The sequence below is a fragment of the Myotis nattereri genome, assembly GCF_964212035.1.
Source record: "Myotis nattereri genome assembly, chromosome: 1".
In the NCBI taxonomy this organism is placed as follows: domain Eukaryota; kingdom Metazoa; phylum Chordata; class Mammalia; order Chiroptera; family Vespertilionidae; genus Myotis; species Myotis nattereri.
In genome coordinates this window covers 47511525-47532187 of record NC_138075.1, presented here as the reverse complement: position 1 = coordinate 47532187, position 20663 = coordinate 47511525, and the positions used below count along the sequence as shown (strand labels likewise).

General features: G+C 38.8%; 1 protein-coding gene across 2 annotated transcripts in view; it reads right to left on the bottom strand.

Moving 5' to 3' along the window:
* Positions 1 to 20663, bottom strand: part of CSNK1G1 (casein kinase 1 gamma 1) — a 148072-nt gene that overhangs the window by 76459 nt on the left and 50950 nt on the right. For both annotated transcript variants that reach the window (XM_081094358.1, XM_081094359.1), the window contains exons 2-4: positions 19446 to 19848; positions 11996 to 12036; positions 2583 to 2652 (exon numbers count right to left, since the gene is read on the bottom strand). In XM_081094358.1, the coding sequence (XP_080950484.1) occupies positions 2583 to 2652; positions 11996 to 12036; positions 19446 to 19626 (292 nt within the window). In that variant the 5' untranslated portion in view covers positions 19627 to 19848. The remainder of the gene's footprint in view (positions 1 to 2582; positions 2653 to 11995; positions 12037 to 19445; positions 19849 to 20663) is intronic.

Here is a 20663-nt window from a genome sequence, read left to right as displayed (position 1 = left end):
GTGCCCGCAACCCAGGTACATACCCCTGACCGGAATCGAACCTGGGACCCTTCAGTCCGCAGGCCGACGCTCTATCCACTGAGCCAAACCGGTTTCGGCCAACGTTATCTTTATTGTTTAAAGTATTACGGATGTCCCTTTTTTCCCATCGACTCCCTCCATCCAATGATCTACCTATCTATACTAATAAAAGGGTAGTATGCTAATTACAATGGACATCCTTCCAGACGTCCTTCCGAACAAAGCCACAGTGGCAGGGGCCGAGGCAGAGGCAGTGAGGGGCAATCAGGCAGGCAGGCAGGCAGGTGACCAGTTAGGAACCAGCGGTCCCGGATTGTGAGAGGGATGTCCGACTGCTGGTTTAGGACCAATCTTTCCTAAACCAGCAGTCAGACATTCCCCGAGGGGTCCCAGATTGGAGAGGGTGCAGGCTGGGCTGAGGGACCCCTGCCTCCCCATGCACAGATTTCGTGCACCGGGCCTCTAGTCCTATATAATAAAAGCCTAATATGCTAAGTGTCCGGTCATCTGGTTGGCCATTCAACTGCTCGCTGTGAAGTGCACTGACCACCAGGGGGAAGACATGCAACTGGTCAACCAGTCGCTAATACATGCACTGACCACCAGGGGGCAGACGCTCCAACTGGTAGGTTAGCTTGCTGGTGGGGATTGAGTGAGACGAGTCGGACATGCTGTGGAGCCCTCCCGCATCCCTCCCCAGCCCCAATCATGCACCAGTGGGGTCCCTCGGCCTGGCATGCACCCTCTCACAATCCAGGACCCCTTGGGGGATGTCGGAAAGCTGGTTTCAGCCCGATCCTGCAGGCCAGGCTGAGGGACCCCACTGGTACACATATCTGTGCACTGGGTTTCTAGTTTAATAATATTTTTAGTGCATGTAGAATGCCAAGACATCAAGAATCTGCAATGCTCTCTCTCTCCTTTTTTTTTTTTTTTTTTTTTTGGTAATCCTCACTTGAGGATCTTTTTCCATTGATTTTTAGGGAGAGTGGAAGAGAGAGGGAGAGACAGAGAGAAGCATATTGGTTGCCTCCTGCACCAACCCCCACCAGGGCCTGGGCCTGGGAGGAGCCTGCCACCAAGGTATGTGCCCTTGACTGGAATCGAACCTGGAACCCTTTGGTTCACAGGCTGACACTCTATCCCCTGAGCCAAACTGGCTAAGGCTGCAATGCTCTCTTGTATTTGGGGATAGTATGAACCCGGAAGCACAGATGTCATCCCTATTAACAGGTTCATTAGATTTGGGGGCTCCATATTGAAAAGGGAACATTGGCCTGATCTGGTTAATTCCTCTGCAAACTGGCCTCATCATTTTCCTTAGGCCCACTCAAACTTCTAAGTTAGGCTGAATCTATCATATTTTCACCTGTGCCCTAAATTTTTGAAAAATTGTACAAATATGTTTATCATAAGTGAGTTGTGATAAATATCATGGTGAAAGTTACAGCCAACTTTAAAGTTTAGTTCTATGCACTCAGTTGGCAATCTTAAATCCTATGCCAGGCACACTCCTTATTTAAGGATACCATCAATGAACAAATAGTATATACTAAGAGGCTACGGTGAGCAAGAATGCTTGTTAGGTTCAATGAAAGACAAATGCCTATCCTCATTTGCTTTGGTTATGACCATGGCTAATTATTGCATGGTCAGAGTATAAAACAACTTTAACACCACCAAGAGGCTCTTATAGAATTCTCTATATTCTAAGGAAGTGTAACTCAAATTCCTTCAATAGTACCTTCAACAGTGATACTTGAAATAGAAACCATTCAGTCATTCGCATAAAACTGTCACACTGAAGAAAGCACAAAGCAAAGGAATGTCTACTAGTATCAAGCAATGCTGAATCCCAGCACCGAAGGATTTAATCTTCTGTGAGAAGTATCCTATAGGTACAACCTCCTTAAGGTTGGTAACATTTGCTAAATCAAGATACTTTTCTGGAAACCAGGAAGATATTTTAAAAATTAGAGCTTTTAGGTTAAAAAAAATTAGAGCTTTTAGGCATGTTTAAAAAATTATAATCTTAAATTTTTTAAATCCTCAAAGATCATAGGTTATTACAATTATTTAGATAGGTCTTCCAAATTAATGAGAAAAATGAATAAAATGATAGTGTTATGGTATTTCAGAACATGTATTTTATAGTATGTCTTTAAAATGGACATATAGTCTCAATATGGTAAAATACAGCTTGTAAATTAGCCACCACTCTTCTTTTCTGTTGGTATACATAAAAAGATGGAAAGGGAATAAGTAAACTGCCAAAAAGCAAAACTCCATACCAGGTATATTTCAGGTGGGTGAAAGCTTTCAAAGGTTGGTTTACAGGTACAGTAACAGTATCACAGATGCCCAATCAATTCAACTGTTCCTCCAAGAGCCAAAGAGCAAGTAGCTTTTTAACTATGTTTATTTACCTACCTATGTTTATTTATTTACCTAGCAAGCAGAGGAGATATGTGTCTGGTATGAGTAAAGTTAGGAAAATGTGCATATTTTAGGGCTTCCAGTAATCTGTACTTTAGTAAACAGAGAAAACAGCCTTGACTTACCTGCACTGCCAAGCTGTTTATAAAACCTGTACTCTAAATGAAGCTGTGGAGCACGTGATTTTATTAGTTCCTGAAACCCAAAAAAGAGATATCAGCTTTAGACAAGTGGAATTTTTCTATTCTTAGGTTTTCAACACAAACCAGAGTTAAGATAACTTAATATTTATTTACTTATTAACGATTTTTTTTACTTTAAATAATTTTTCATTTTTCAATTATAGTTGACATACATTATTATATTACAACCCAGTGATCAAACATTATACAAGTTACCAAGTGATCATCCCAATAAATCTCACACCAATCTGACACCATACACAGTTATTACTATATTATGGGCTATATTGTCTATGCTGTACTTTACATCCTGGTAACTATTCTGTAACTACCAATTTGTACTTCTTTATCTCTTCACTTTTTTCATCCATAACATCACTTAATAATTTAGAGATGATATCTACATATGATAGCATTTTCAAACCACCATTTCTCTCTGAAATCACAGCTAGGGAGAAGATGAAACCGAATTACATATAATTCTTTCCATAGATATTTAAATAAAAAATACTCTGTATGAGCCATCATTCAAGGATAGCTCCCCCTCATTATCAAGTATTCTCCTGAAATGTATTATCCTAGGAAACCAGATGTCCAATCTTTTAATTAACTACCGGCATGTATTTCCTGCTTGTTTTATTATGAACTTGGGCTAATAGAGTTTTATTATTTTTAGAAAAATAATATATGCTCAGGAAGAAAATTTCAAAAAACACAAATATTAGGAAGAAACTAAAAATAATATGAGTCCCTATCCCTTTACAGAGAAGCACTATTAACATTTTGGTGAATGTCCTTCCAAATATTTATTTATATATACAAAATAGACTAAAAAATCTTTTTAATAAGTGAGATCATGCTCCATTTGCTGTTCTGTAAATGTGTCTTTAAATTTAACAATGTGAGAATGACATCTTTTCATGGCAGGAAGTAAAACTGTATATTATTTTTTTAAATCCTCCTACAAGGATATGTTTTTATTAATTTTATCTATCTATCCATCAATTTCTTTATTTATGGTTAATCCTCACCTGAGGATATTTTTCCATTGATTTTTAATTTTTAGAGAGTGGAAGGAAGGGGGAGAGACAGAGAGAGACACATCAATGGGTTGCCTCCCGGGTTGAGCCGGCAACCAAGGTATGTGCCTTTGACCGGAATTGAACCCAAAACCCTTCAGTCTGCAAGCCGATGCTCTATCAACTGAGCCAAATGGGCTAGGGCTTTTATTAATTTTAGAGAGAGGGAGAGAGGGGAACATCGATATGAGAGAGAAACATTGATTGGTTGCCTCCCATACACTCCCCAACTGGGGATGGAACCCACAACCCTTTGGTGCATGGGATGATGCTCCAACAGAAACACTCGACCAGGGCTGTATATTATTTATTTATTTTTGTATGTTATTTTTAATGGCAATAGTACTCCTCTGTATATATGTATGTACACACATACACATGAATTGCTTTCAGTTTTCAATATTATGAATAATGCTGCATAAAAATTGTTTATGTATATTTAGCTTTATTCTTAAGAAAATTAGATTATACATGCAATTAAAATATGTAAACAATATGGTGATCAAGTTTTCAAAAATAGAGTTTCTAAAGATCCCAGAGATAAAGTAGCTAACTATCACACTTTGCTCTATAACAAACTTCAAGAATTGGCTGGTTAATTATTCTGTATTGACAGCACACCAGGCAGTTAGGTAATAAGAAAATCAAACAGTACCCTAAAAGATATTCCTGAATACTCATTAGGATGGCTATTTTTTTTTAAAAATATATTTTATTGACCTTTCACAGAGAGAAAGGGAGAGAGATAGAGAGTTAGAAACATCGATGAGAGAGAAACATCGATCAGCTGCCTCTTGCACATCTCCCACTGGGGATGTGCCCGCAAGCCAGGTACATGCCCTTGACCGGAATCGAACCCGGGACCTTTCAGTCCGCAGGCCGACACTCTATCCACTGAGCCAAACCGGTTTCGGCAGGATGGCTATTATCAAAACCACAGAAAACAACAAGTATTGGTGAGGATATGAAGAAACTGGAATCCTTGTGCAATACTGCAAAATGGTAGAGCTACTATGGAAAAGAGTATGGCAATTTCTCAAAAAATTATACATGGAATTACCATATGATACAACAATCCTACTTCTGGATATTTACACAAAAATATCAGGACTCAAATTGATTTTTAAAAAATATATTTTTATTGATTTCAGAGAGGCAGTGAGAGGAAGAGAGAGATAGAAACATCAATCATGAGAGAATCATTGATTGGCTGCCTCTTGCACACCCCCCACTTGGGAACTGAGCTTGCAACCCAGGTATGTGACCTGACAGGGAATCGAACCGTGACCTCCTGGTTCATAGTTTGATGCTCAACCACTAAGTCACGCTGGACAGGCTCAAATTGATTTTTGTACACCCATATTCATACTGGCATTATCCCCAAAAGTCAAAAGGTGGAAGCAATTTGGGTATTTTTCAACAACTAAATGGATAAACAAAATGTGGGTACATTTTGTTTCACACATAAGATGGAATATTATTCGGCTATAACAAGGACATTTTGACACATGCTATAACAGGGGATGAACCTTGAGGACATTATGCTAAATGAAATAAGCTAGTTACAAAAGGACAATACTGCATCATCCCACTTACAGAGTCATCAAATTCATAGAAACAGAAGGTTGAATTTTGGTTGCCAGGGGCTGGGGGCAGAGGAAAATGGGGAGTTAGTGTTTAATGGGTACAGAATTTCAGTTGACGAAGATGAAAAAATTCTGGAATGGATGCTCAACAATGTGAATGTACTTAATACCACTGAACTGTACACTTAAAAATGGTTAAAAAGGTAAATTTCAGATATCAATTTCTTATCAGATATGTGATTTTCAAATACTTTCTCCCTCCCATTTCCTGGGTTGCCTTTTCACTCTGTTCAGAATCTTTTGATATTATATAAATTTTTAGTTTTTATAAAGTCCACCTTATCTATCTTTTCTTTTTTATTTTTTTATTAATCCTCACCTGAGGATATTTTTTCCATTGTTTTTTTTTAAAATATATTTTATTGATTTTTTTACAGAGAGGAAGGGAGAGAGAGAGGGATAGAGAGTTAGAAACATCGATGAGATAGAAACATCGATTCAGCTGCCTCCTGCACGCCCCCTACTGGGGATGTGCCCGCAACCCAGGTACATGCCCTTGACCGGAATGGAACCTGGGACCCTTCAGTTTGGCTCTATCCGCTGAGCCAAACCAGCTAGGGCTCCATTGGTTTTTAGAGAGAGTGGAAGGGAGAGGGAGAGAGTAAGAGAGACACATTGATATGAGAGAGACACATCAATTGGTTGCCTCCTGCATGCATCTTGAACAGGCCTAGGGATGGAATCTGCAACCCAGGTACGTGCCCTTAACTGGGAAACAAACCCGAGATCCTTTGTGCACAGGCTGATGCTTTAACTACTGCACAACACAAGCCACACCATCTAGGCTATATATGGTTTTTTAAAAGGTTTCTAGATATCCAAGAAACAAGAGCCCACAATGAAGATCCAAACAAAGTAGAACTGTAACAGTTACAGCAGGACTTCCTTGTATTTCTGTGCCAGGTACTGATTACATTTCCAATGAGGGCAGGCTATTTGCCAGAATCACGGTTATTCTGGAACACACATACCTGCCTGAAATCCTAAACCAACAGCAGACGGCTACCTTATAGAACTGTAACACTTAAGGCCAATTTTGCTGTTACAATGAAAAGAGCTCAATTATGGGCCTTATATCTCCCATGAAGAATACAGATCAACAGCAAGAGAGGAGGCCTATAAAAAAGATTATTATCTTCTAAAATGCCTTTAAGATTTGAAAGAGAAATTAAGTACTAAAACACACTATACTAGATATTAAGTCTATTTTCAGCTTTAACTCTGCCATAAAAATAGCCTAAAAACTTAATGAAATTTAAAAATGAAATGCAATTATCAGTCATGTCAACAATACGTTATGCAAGTTTATCTAAATAGGTTGACTAGCATGATTCTGGAAGGATAAATCTAGATGGATCAATCATAGAGCGGATGTGGATGTAGTAAGTGCAATTCATTAGAAAAGAACAGCATTCAACTGTCATAAGGTATGTCCTTCAATCATTAACTCCTCTGCCTTCCAACTAAAAAAGCCCCAAACTACCTGAAAATCCTGGGAAACTTACTAGGATTTAATAGGCAGAGAAACATTTATGCAAGTTTCATAGAAACGAGTCATATGAAACATTTCATATAAGCTAGAAATGGTTTTGTATCAACTTTAAATATAAGATAAAGAATTGTTTGTTCTAAAATTATTAATCCTTAAAATCACATAATTATTCTTTTTTAACAGGATGCTATTTGCAAAGATTAGTTATTCATAAGATTAGACTGACAAGCCGAAACCGGTTTGGCTCAGTGGATAGAGCATCGGCCTGCGGACTGAAGGGTCCCAGGTTCGATTCCGGTCGGGGGCATGTGCCTTGGTTGCGGGCACATTCCCAGTAGGAGATGTGCAGGAGGCAGCTGATCGATGTTTCTCTCTCATCGATGTTTCTAACTATCTCTCTCCCTTCCTCTCTGTAAAAAATCAATAAAATATATTAAAAAAAAAAAAAAGATTAGACTGACAAAACGAATTAAACTCTTTGCTTCAAATTTCTTTTTTTTGGCATATCTTTAAAAAAATCTTTATTGTTCAGAGTATTACAGATATCTTCCCTGTTGCCCCCCTCCACCCAGTTCCTACCCCGCTCCAAGTCTTCACCACCATAATATCTGTGTCCATAGATAATATTTGCATATAAGTTCTTTGGTTGATCTCTTCCCAACACCCCTACCCCCTTCCCTCTGAGAGTCATCACCTGTTCCATGTTTGCATGCCTCTGGTTCTATTCTATTCTATTTTTTCTAGTTTATTTTGTTTATTAGATTCCTTGTTCATTTGATTTTTAGATTCAAGTGTCGATAGATATGTATTTATTGTCATTTTATTCTGCATATTTTTTATCTTCTTCCCATTTTTCCTTCCTTCTTTTTTTTTTAAATATATTTTATTGATTTTTTACAGAGAGAAAGGGAGAGAGATAGAGAGTTAGAAACATCGATGAGAGAGAAACATCGATCAGCTGCCTCCTGCACATCTCCCACTGGGGATATGCCCGCAACCCAGGTACATGCCCTTGACCAGAATCGAACCTGGGACCCTTCAGTCCGCAGGCCGATGCTCTATCCGCTGAGCCAAACTGGTTTCGGCGTTCCTTCCTTCTTCTTCCTTTTTCTCCCCTCTCCTCCTCCTCTTCTTTCTCCTTCTCCTTCCTCCTCTTCCTCTGCTTAAAGAACACCATTCAGCATTTCCACTAATACTGATTTGGTGGTGATGAACTCCTTTAGCTTTTTCTTGTCTGTGAAGCTCTTTATCTGACCTTCAATTCTAAATGATAGCTTTACTGGATAAAGTAATCTTGGTTATAGGTCCTTGCTAATCATCACTTTGAATATGTCTTGCCACTCTCTTCTGGCCTGCAAAGTTTCTGTTAAGAAATCAGCTGACAGTCCTATGGGTGCTCCCTTGTAGTGAACTGCTTTACTCTTGACGCTTTTAAGATTCTCTCTTTGTCTTTTGCCCTTGGCATTTTAATTATGATGTGTCTTGGTGTGGGCCCTTTTGGGTTCCTCTTGTTTGACTCTCTGCACTTCCTGAACTTGTAAGTCTATTTCTTTCAACAGGTAGAGGAAGTTTTCTGTCATTATTTCCTCAAATAGTTTTCAATATCTTGCTCTCCCTCCTTCCCTCGCTTTCCCTTCCTCTCTCTATCTAAAATCAATGACAACATATTTTTTAAAAAGATAAATTCATTTGAAAATTTTATCATTTTTGTGACTGATTCATTTTTTAAAAAATATATTTTATTGATTTTTTACAGAGAGGAAGGGAGAGAGATAGTTAGAAACATCGATGAGAGAGAAACATCGATCAGCTGCCTCCTGCACATCTCCTATTGGGGATGTGCCCACAACCCAGGTACATGCCCTTGACCGGAATCGAACCTGGGACCCTTCAGTCCGCAGGCCGACGCTCTATCCACTGAGCCAAACTGGTTTCGGCAGACTTATTCATTTTTAAAATGTAAGGTATTTATTAATATACTTAGTACAGAAATAAATTTGATCATCTAATCATTGTCTTCAAAAGCTGCCAAACATGAAAAGCACATCATGTGGTCAAATTTGAAGCAAAGAGAGGGGAACCAAGATGGTAGCATAGGTAAATGCAGATACTGCCTCCCACAACCACATCAAAATTACAACTAAAATACAGAACAACCATCACTCAAAACCACCTGAAATCTGCCTGAATGGAAGTGCTACAACTAGAGAAGTGAAGAAGAAAGCACATTGAGACTGGTAGGAGGGGCAGAGGTTCTGAAATGTGCTGGTCAGACACCCATGTGTGGCATTTTTTTAAATTGGGAGGGATATCTTAGCTGTAGAGGCCTCCCGTGAGGAGCAGGGGGTCCCATACCAAACGCCCAGCTCAGGGTTCCAGAGTTGAGAAGAGGAGCCCCCATAACTTCAGGCTATAAAAACCAGCAGTTATTGTGGCTGAGGGGCACGGAGGCTGCTGTAGACCCAGGCAGTTCCTCTTAAAGGGCCGGCAAATGAACTTACATGGACCCACTGCCTCTGAGCTCCAGCTTTGGGTCAGCAGAGTGGGGGATCCAGGAATATAGGGAGACACATGGGGAGGAATTGCAATATCTGGCATCAGAGTAAGAACTCAGGGACAACTTTCTCCTAGACACGGGTGCTTCTCCTTCTGGCATTCCCACAATGCTAATGTTGGTACATTTAAAGTTGTCGCAGAGGCTCCTTACACTATCTTCATATTTTTTATTCGTGTTTTTTTTTTCTGCCCTGCTGATCAGCTGTTTTTTGCTTCCTCATATTCAAAATTGTTGATTTGGTCCTCAGAATCCTCTCCTCTACTATTGAATCCCTATAAATTATTATTTATTTCAGTTAGTGTATACTTAATTTCTGACTGGTCCTTTTTTCATGTCTTTAAAGTTCTCATTGAGATCCTTGAAAGTCTCACTAACTCCCTTGAAACTCTCATTAAGATCCTTGAGCATCTTTATAACCATTGTTTTGAACTCTATATCTAATAGTTTGTTTGCTTCCATTTCACTTAGTGTTTTTCTGTTCTTTCATTTGTGATATGTTTCTTGTCTCCACATTTTGGCTGCTTCCTTGTGCTTGTTTCTATGTATTAGGTAGAGCTGCTATGTCTCCTGGAACTGGTAGAGTGGCCTTGTGTTGTAGGTGTCCTGTAGGGCACAGTGGCTCAGCCTCCCCAGTCACCCGAGTTGGGCACTCTAGGTGCGCCCCTGTGTGGGCTGTGTGCACAGTCTTGTTGTAGTTGAGCCTTGATTGCTATTGGCATCACTGGAAGGAGCTGACCTCCAGACCAAATGGCTGTGAAGACCAGCTTGGACTATAATGGAAGAGTTGCTATACAGAAGAGACCCTGTGGAGCAGGACTTGCTTCAGTGGGGCTCTGGTGCCCCTGGAGTGTATGGCTCATGGATATGTAGAGTTCTAATATGGTATGGTCTGAAGCTGTCCACCAGGTGCCTGGCTCTGGGGCCACACGGCAGAAGCTACAGAGGGATCTGCAGGTGGCTGTTACTTGTGTTGGGCTTAGAAGTACCCAGGCACGGCCAAGCTGTGAAGCAAGGCAGGCTGTTGCTAGTGCCAGGTCTTGCTGATGCCAGCTGCTTGCTGTTAGAGAGATTTGGGGAAAGTCTGAAGTCTGAGCCAGGATAGGCCATACAAATGGGAAGGCTGCTGCAAACAGCTTGGGTAAGGCTGCAAATTGAATGGGGCTGGGTCTCAGGGAATCACCAGGGTGGAACAAACAGTGTGAGTCAGGCTGATGGAAATTCATATATGGCTGTCAGCTCTGCAACGGGGGAGGTCTCAGCGTAAGAACAATGACCCCATGAAAGCACCCATGTCCGGGAGAAAGCTGTCCCTGAGTTCTTACTCTGATGTCAGATATTGCAATTCCTCCCCATGTGTCTCCCTATATTCCTGGATCCCCCACTCTGCTGACCCAAAGCTGGAGCTCAGAGGCAGTGGGTCCATGTAAGTTCATTTGCCGGCCCTTTAAGAGGAACTGCCTGGGTCTACAGCAGCCTCCGTGCCCCTCAGCCACAATAACTGCTGGTTTTTATAGCCTGAAGTTATGGGGGCTCCTCTTCTCAACTCTGGAACCCTGAGCTGGGCGTCTGGTATGGGACCCCCTGCTCCTCACGGGAGGCCTCTACAGCTAAGATATCCCTCCCAATTTAAAAAAATGCCACACATGGGTGTCTGACCAGCACATTTCAGAACCTCTGCCCCTCCTACCAGTCTCAATGTGCTTTCTTCTTCACTTCTCTAGTTGTAGCACTTCCATTCAGGCAGATTTCAGGTGGTTTTGAGTGATGGTTGTTCTGTATTTTAGTTGTAATTTTGATGTGGTTGTGGGAGGCAGTATCTGCATTTACCTATGCTACCATCTTGGTTCCCTTCTCTTTGCTTCAAATTTGACCACATGATGTGCTTTTCATGTTTGGCAGCTTTTGAAGACAATGATTAGATGATCAAATTTATTTCTGTACTAAGTATATTAATAAATACCTTACATTTTAAAAATGAATCAGTCACAAAAATGATAAAATTTTCAAATGAATTTATCTTTTTAAAAAATATGTTGTCATTGATTTGAGAGAGAGAGAGCGGAAGGGAAAGTGAGGGAAGGAGGAAGAGAGAAACACTGATGTAAGAGAAACATTGATTGATTGCCTCCTGAACATACCCCAACTAGGGATCAAACCCACAACCTGGGTATGTGCCCTGACTAGGAACTGAACTAGTGAACTTGCAGTGCCTGGGACAATGCTCAACCAAGTGAGTAACACTGGCCAGGGGAAATGATTTTATCTTTTAAATAGCACTGTGAAAGGTATAAAGTTCACAAAAATTACTAGTTTTGCAATGATTTTTTTCTTCCAGCAATTTTTTATTAACTATTTTTGATTCATCATGGCTAAACTATAGTAAGTATCATTTAATGTTATATAGTATACAGTAATTCGTGCTGTAACACTATACATAGTTGAAAGAAAATGACTTTATGGGGTCATATGTAAGAGAAAAAGAACAGTATTTTTGTAAATGCTCACAATTATTTCCTGTAAAAAAATATATATGAGGGTGAGAGCACCAAAATACACTTAGTACAAATATAGATTCTACTCACCAGTTTGATAGCTACATATTCATTGGTGTAGAGGTTTTTACCTAGGAAAAAAACGAAATGTATGTTTTAGTGACACTTATTCCAGGAAATACAAAGCAAAATCATAGCTTACAGGGTCATGAGAAAGGTCACATTCCCAAAGCTGTTCACATATATAAAACATGATTTATAACTGAAATGCTAAATAAAGATGGTAAGACCCAGCGAGACAAGAACAAAAAACAGCTTGAGAATTTGAAAATTTAGACATAAGAATATTTTTTAAATCTATTTATCTCTCTCACATATGCACAATTTTTTAATATTCCCTAACTATTAAACCATGAGATTAAGCAAGAAAAACATCCAGAATTTCAAAGATACAGAGATTTTAACTCTTGGCACAATAAACACACACCCTCATTTTTCCAACTCACTGACTAATGGGGATTTTATATTTTTTTATCATGGTATTTAGTGTCAATATTAGTTAGTATAAAGAACAGTGTGAAATAAAACCAACTATTGTCCCAATCACCTTTTGTAAAACTTATCTACTGTGTATAAGGAAATGATTCTCAAAGCTGTTTTGACCCTTCACTAGAAACTCTAGATCTGTATCTTTCACTATGTGCAGGAAACAGCTCTCTAACAACATTTAAACATCTCAAAGTTCTTCCTGAAATAATAACTATTTTTCCTCTCAAGCTCTCTACTTGTATAAATAAAATCAATATTCTCCTAAACATTTAGAATAGGAATTTGGCAGTGAGGATGAGGATAAGAGCAATAACTATCACTGAGTGAGTCCATATTACATGCTGGGTACTTAGCTACCTTCACCTCCCTAACCCCATTGATTCTTGAAGGTTTTCATTCCTCCCTAGTGTTTTGTATACAACATATAGTCACTGCATTGGACTTTATGTTGTTTCTTATATATTTGTACTACCTTAGCTAGACTAAAAATATCTTGAGGAGTGGAGATTTTACCTAAGAATTCTATCAACGTCCTATGGTGCTTAAGACCATGCTCTACACATCTCAGACACCCCAAACCTTAACTGATTAAAGGTTACTTGTATAGACATCAAAATTATAACTAACCTACAGAACAACCATCACTCAGAACCACTTGAAATCTAGCTGAGTGGAAGCCCTACAACTAAGGGTATAAAGAAGCCACATCCAGACTGGTAGGAAGGGCGAAGACATGGAATGGGTTGGTATACCACACAAACATGTGGCAGATAAAAATCAGGATAAATATCTCAACTGTGGAAGTCACCGCTGAGGAGGGAGGGGTCCCAGCCCAGAGTTCCAATGCCAGGAAGAAAAGTCCCTATAACTTCTGGCTGTAAAAACCAGCAGGGATTAGCCTTGGCTGGGTAGCTCAGTTGGTTAGAGTAATGTCCCCATATTCCCAGGTTGTGGGTTCGATATCCAGTCACGGCACATACAGGAAACAATCAATGAATACACAACTAAATGGAACAACAAATCGATGTTTCTTTCTCAAATCAATAAACACACATACAAAACAAACAAACAAAACGAAACAAACAAAAAACACAGTGGAGATTGTGGCTGAGTGAGAAAAGGGCTGCTAGAGTCCCAGGCAGTTCCTTCTAGACACCTCTCCCAAGAGTAAAAAATTAGAAGGATTTTAGGTTGAAGAAGGTAGAAAGGCATCTCAGGAGAAGAAACTACATGAGCAATCTAACAAAAAATGAGAAAGTAGATGGTATAGGCTGAAAATGGTTTGGTCACAATAAAACAACTTAACTATATTACAGAAATTATGCACATATTTCTTTTGAAGAAAAAGTGTTCAAAGAAATCCCAAGCACTTTGAATTTGTTTCTTCCAGAGTCTGGGGAGGAGAGGGTTTCTCACTAATCAGTGGGTAACTTTTTCTCATTTTCCCCAGGTTCAGCCAAGGCCAGTTTTCAGTGTAGTTCACCTTCAACAGTGTAAACCTTCCATCTCCCGGGAGGATGGGAAAGGGAAGCTGCAGGGGGAGGTGATGCCAGGAGGGAAGAGGTTTAGTTATCCAACAGCTTCACATATAGACCTGCAACTAGGCTTCCTATTTTTGGCTCCTTTTGCATCCTAACTTTAAGTTCCTGGTGTCTCCAATTCTTAAGCCTATCTGGTGTATTTTATGTTACAAACTGGCCTACCCTTTCAATCATTCAGCTTTCTCTGGACTGCTAAATCAGCTACCACTTAGCTAACTGCTTTCCAGCTTCCAAAATTTTGTTAACATTTCTCATCTGTTTTTAACTACTCTCCCATTTTTGGGGGGTTCCTTTAAAATATCTTTTCTAGCCCTGGCCGGTTTGGCTCGGTGGATAGAGCATCAGCCTGCGGACTGAAGGGTCCCGGGTTTGATTCCAGTGAAGGGCATGTACCTTGGTTGCGGGCACAACCCCAGTGGGAGGTGTGCACGAGGCAGCTGATGGATGTTTCTCTCTCATCGATGTTTCTAACTCTCTATCCCTCTCCCTTCCACTCTGTAAAAAATCAATAAAATATATTTTAAAAAAATAAAAATAAAATATCTTTTCTAAATATTCTTTATAAAGAACTGAGGCAGCGCCCAGTTCCATAAACTTCCACATATATTACAATTAGCTATGCATACGTCTTTTTACCTCCATTAGACACAAACTTCCAAAGGACAAGAAGAATGTTCAATTAATCTTTTTATCCCTAGCAATAAGATAGTATCTGATATATAATAGGTAACAGATGTGTGCTGAAGCAAACCAATCTGACTTGATATACAAAGAAGGTCCTTCTGAGAAAGTTCTAGGATAATAAAAAAAGGAGGCTGGTTATCAAATTATGGATAAGTCTAAATGCAAATATAGGACTTTTGATTTTATTATTCAACATGCTTTGAAACCACCAAAGATCTCATTAGCTAAGAGGAAAAGCATAATGGTGAAAGCTGTATTTTTAAAGTACTCATCTGGCTCCAGTGTATAAGAGAGGATACCTACAAGTAAAATAAATAGGAAGTTTTTATAGCAGAACATTTAAATGGTATCTACCATATACAGTGTGATTATGAAAATTACATGAGTTAGAATATATGAAAGTACTTTGTAAACTACAAGATGATAGTCTAATTCTTATTACTTCTATTATTGTAGGTATGAGGCAATACTTTCTGAAAGAGAATGACTTAAAAACAGGATTTATAATCAAGGCATTTTGTTGTTCCACTTATTTATGCATGCACTGGTTGCTTCATGTATGTGCCCTGACTGGGGATCGAACCTGCAACCTTGGCATATTGGGACAATGCTCTAACCAACTGAGCTACCTGGCCAGAAGGCATTTTGAAGAAAAATCTAACCACATGTAATCATGAGGGATAAGGAAAAGAGAAGGGTCAAAAATTATGTTCAATCAGTAGAGAACAGAAAGAGAACCAAGAGAGTAGGCAATGGTCATTCCACTCCACCAGGATGCCTTCCTCCAAGTTCTCATGAAATCTAAAAATAATAGACTAATTTTGAAATGCCCCTCATCTTCAATTTTCATATCTGTATAAAAGAATATACTCACAGAAATATAATAAATGAAACAGCCTCTGTAACACCAAACATGATGGCTGATATATCACAAATTGCTAGCTTGCTTACATTTGCTTTTTTTCTCTGAGGGCATCGAAGAACTGAACACATGTCACCCTCTGACAAAGCAATTATCCTTACGCCTAAGAGGCGCTGGAGGTGACTGGATAATTCTCTTGAGCTATGCATACTCTAATAAATTCCTTTGTCAGGGAACATCATTTAGACCGAACAGGACAACACAAAATGCTGCCACATGTGGAAAGCTAGATAATCACTCAACCACTATCCTGAGAGAGTACTCAAACATTTGCTCTGGAAGAAGTTAATTACATACAGTTAAAATTCTGCCCATTTAAAATGAATGACTGCTTCAGCTAAATACTGATATATCTGATATATATATGTGAGAGAGGCAGGCAGTTTAACAGGTAAAAAGTACCATTGATGAGATGGCACAATCCCAAAACTTTTAGCATCTGTTGCACAAAATCCACAATGCTTCCCAAAGCTCCCTTCTTGGCTATGGGTTCTTTTAGTGTTGTTAAAAAAAACAACAAAAAAAACCCACCCTGCATTACATAGTAGTTTTTGGAACTTACAAAAACTAAGTTTACACCTAAACTCAGCCCATTTGAAAAAGCAGTCCTGGATGTGATACTGCCCATAAAACCACTACATGAAGACTTCCTGTTTCAGTAAGTCACCTACAGAGACATTTACCGTAAGCTTCATCAGACACAGCACTATTTCAAAGAAGCAGCATCTCAGTTCTCAGTCACACCAATAAAGGGGCATACAGCCTCGGGTTCTCAGTTTTAGTTAGAACTCTAGCTAACTAAAGTGAAAGTAGTACATTTATAAGTTACTACCTAGAACTTATAAAAAGTAAAATCCAACCAAAGAACTCGAGGCAATTAGTAGTTAAATCAAGAAGTCTTTTTTTTTTAAGTCCTCACCTGAGAATATTTTTTCCATTGATTTTTAGAGAGAGTGGGAGGGGGAGAGACAAGAGAGAAACATCGGTGTGAGACACACACACCGAATGGTTGCCTCCCGCACACACCCTGACCAGGGCCGGGGATCGAGCCTGCAACCAAGGCACATACCCTTGACCGGAATCGAATCCGGGACCTTTCAATAATTGGGAAGCAGCTGCTCCTGAGGAACAGGTGAAAAGCTGTATAAGGATCACTGACACATACTCTTAAAATCAAACTTTAATACTCTTGTACAAATGATATGCCTTTAAATAATTTTTAACACTTATTTTTCTTTTTTATTGAGATGTAACTAACATGAAGTAAAGTGCACAAAGCACACAGCTCAGTGTATTTTTACATATTCATACACATAACCATGTAACTATCTTGGGAGAGAACATTTTCAGCACGCTAGTAAGTTTTCTTGTGCCTCTTCACAATCAATAACCCTCATCTATCGCCACCCAAAATAATCTATTTTGATTGTAATCGCAAGAAATTAGTTTGGCCTATTTTAAATATCTATGAATGTAATTATATAATAAACCTCTCTTTTGTGTCTGCCTTCTTTTGCTTAACATTACTTCTGTGATTCATCTGTTTTGTTGCATGTATTAGAACAATGGAACCTCGGTTCTTGAACTTAATTCATTCCAAAGGCTGTTCGAGAAGTGATTTGTTTGAAAACCAAATCATTTTTTCCTATTAGGAATAATGTAAAGTGAATTAATTTGTTCCAGACATCCAAATTATTTCCTGTTTTATCCTTTCTTAGATCATGTACTGTTTTTCTAATAAACTTTAAAAACAGCCGAAACCGGTTTGGCTCAGTGGATAGAGCATCGGCCTGCGGACTGAAAGGTCCCAGGTTCGATTCCGGTCAAGGGCATGTACCTGGGTTGTGGGCATATCCCCAGTAGGAGATGTGCAGGAGGCAGCTGATCGATGTTTCTCTCTCATCGATGTTTCTAACTATCTCTCTCCCTTCCTCTCTGTAATATTTTTTTTAAAAAACAAACAAAAAGAACATAAAATGTAAATGAAAATTTTAACAAAAAGGAAATGAAATATACATTAAAAAATGAAAATTTAATAATAATAAACAGTAACAAAAGCAAAAAATACATGAAAATATTCACAGCACAATATCCTGAAATGTTAATAGCAGTAAACTGACTCATATTTTCTCACATTTTCTCCTTTGTCGCCTGAGAGATGTGTGACAGGTATCAGCATGAAAGGGTTGTCAGGTGGAGAAGAGAATTGTTTGAGATAAGAGACGTTGGAGAACAAGGTTTGACTGTTCATGGATTTATATGCATTATAATCTGCCTCTCAGCAGTAATTTTGTGGATATTTATGTCATAATTCATTTAATTCAAATACTACTGTGATGCTGGAGCAAAGTCAATCCATTATGTAAATGAATGTTCATTAAACTAGTTGCTAAAGCAAGTCAGTAGTTGCTAGGAACTCAGTATGAAATTGTACACATTACTCCTATTCTCAGAAGCATCTGCTGGCTTTGCTAACCTGAACATGAATACCACTAAATGTGAAGAGCCTTTCATTATCCTACCTTCTACCAATAAAAATAAATTCATTCTCAGCTCCAGTGATCAATTTTGCAGCCAGTGATCTCTGGCTAGTGCAATGATGTTTCCCTGAATCTCTCAATGGAGGATCAAAGGTAAGACTTTTTCCATCTTCTTTTGCAGAATCATTAGAAGCAGCAGAGGTAATAAGCAATACCCTAAACTCCCATTCCCCCAAGAGCCAAAGTCTCCTATTCATAATAATCATAGCCTCAATGTTTATGAAGAAAAGGAAAACACTTTAGCCTAAAACGGGACCTCTTCATTCTTGAAGCCGATGTCCACCTTCATACATTTATAAGATCTTTCAAAAAAAAAAAAAAAAAAAGATCTTTCATTTTCTCTTCTTCATTCACCTAGGAGGTGAATTATAAATAAACAGCCAATATACCCTCTTCCCAATTTCACAACTTCAAACTGGTTGATTTTGCCATTATTCATCATCTCACTCATAAATTTATACTTTAAATTAAAAAAAACCATTTCCACATACCCTGGCCAGTGTTGCTCAGTGGTTAAAGTGTCGTCCTGTGCACTGAAGGGTGACTGGTTCGATTTCAGATTAGGGCACATACCTGATTACAGGTTCGATCCCCAACTGGGACACATGCATGAGGCAACCTATCGATGTTTCTATCTCACATTGATGTGTCTCCCTCCCTTCCTTAAAATCAGTGAAAAACATATCCTTATGTGAGGTGTTTTTTGTTGTTGTTTTTTTAAAAAAATCAATTTCCTTGGTTGGGAAAAAAACATTTGCGTAATTTCTCCCTGAAATTTTAGCCCAATCCCGATGCTGGGACTTCCAGGAAGAAATGCAAACATAGTATCAGTTGGAAGCCTCTCTAAACAGGATGAATATATCCTTGCAGATTAAATTTGGGAATTATTGCCTTATCAGGGGCAAGGTTTGAATTAAAACAAGACCTTACTCCCTTCTCAAGGTGTGGGGTTCAGGGCCAGCAGCATCTAGAGTACCTGGAAGTCTGTTAGAAAGACAGCATTTAGGGCTCTAACTTTTAGGCCAACTAAATCAGAATCTTCATTTTATTGTTATCAGTATGCAGATCTCCTTACACCAAAATATTGGTGGAAAATTTAAAAGCCTATACACATAGACATGAACCTTGCATAACAATTATAACTGATAATGGCTATCCCATTCACAAATTCTTTAGTTCTTAAGAGAATTCTTAATTAAGAGAATTTCTCATAAAATTATAAACCACTTGCTGTGAAACACACCACTGCCTATTATAGCTACTGCTGTAGTTAGTGGAAGTCACGGATATAATCAAGTTCTTACCTAATCTGAGCTCTCCGAAGTTCCCACACCCTATCTTCTTGCCAACCCTGAAGTTGGGTCCCACCATAAGAACCCCAGAGGATGTTGAGGAGCCAGTCGGTCGGGAACAGTGTGCACTCCTTTGTGCCATGGGTTTAGTGGTCCGTTGTCTTTCATCCTTCTCCCTACTAGGATGGTCCATTATCCTACCCGACAGAGTCTCTCCACAATGAATAGCCTCAGGCTGTATACCTCTCTTCAATACAAAAGTATGTCCAAATGAACCGTAGTCAGAGAAGGGTAGAAAGTTCTTTTGGCACCATATTTATGCTTCTAATGTATCTTCAAGGGATGAAAAACCATTGGATCGTTCTTGTAGGACATGTAGTCTGTAGGTCTCGAGCATAGACGGATATTTTGTAACCTAGGTAAAAATCAAGAAAACTGTTAAAAATTAAATTTTAAAACAAATTGAGAAAGTTACCACAATGGATCTTACCCCAAAATGAGCAAAGTGGATAGTTTCCTGTAACTGGCTTTGGTTTTATATCTTCCAACAGTTTAGCCATCTGGACTAGTTATTCATCAGGTAACATAAGCTCAGTAGGCTGTTCACCATGGCAGCTAAGGGAACACACAAGCCTTTAATATAAAAGGCTCTCTTCTAATACTATACATATGGCCCAAAAGAAAATTATTTGTTGGCTTTTTTGTCACTAGGTAACAGACAGATATGGTAGGGTTAAATCTAGTTAAATAAACTGAGGACAAAAGCTCTTCCTTTTAATTTGGACAGAATCTATCAGAAATGAGGTTACTCACTCTCCCCCTCCTCCAACCCCATCATTTATCAAGCACTGACAGCAATCACACAATCCAAGACAAGTTACTGAATGACAGAGACTTCTTCTATAAAGGACTTTTCAAAACCCTAGTAGTACTAAGCAGTCTTAGACTAAAACTTTGGAAAGCTCAACTTTTGGTCTAGTTTCACTGTGCACTGAGTATACAAAGAAAAAGTACCTGAAACTAATCCTGTGCACAAATCCAAAGTGAAAATAAAGCTGAGAAACAAAGTCTTAAACCAACCTCATTCCTGTGGGAATTCTCCAGTGTCCCAAACTGAGCCCAAAACAAAAGTATACAATGAGATAATTTTGATACTATTTTTTATAATCCAAGTGAATATCCTTAACAAAAAAAATATATATTCTTACCACTAAACACATAGTTATGTTT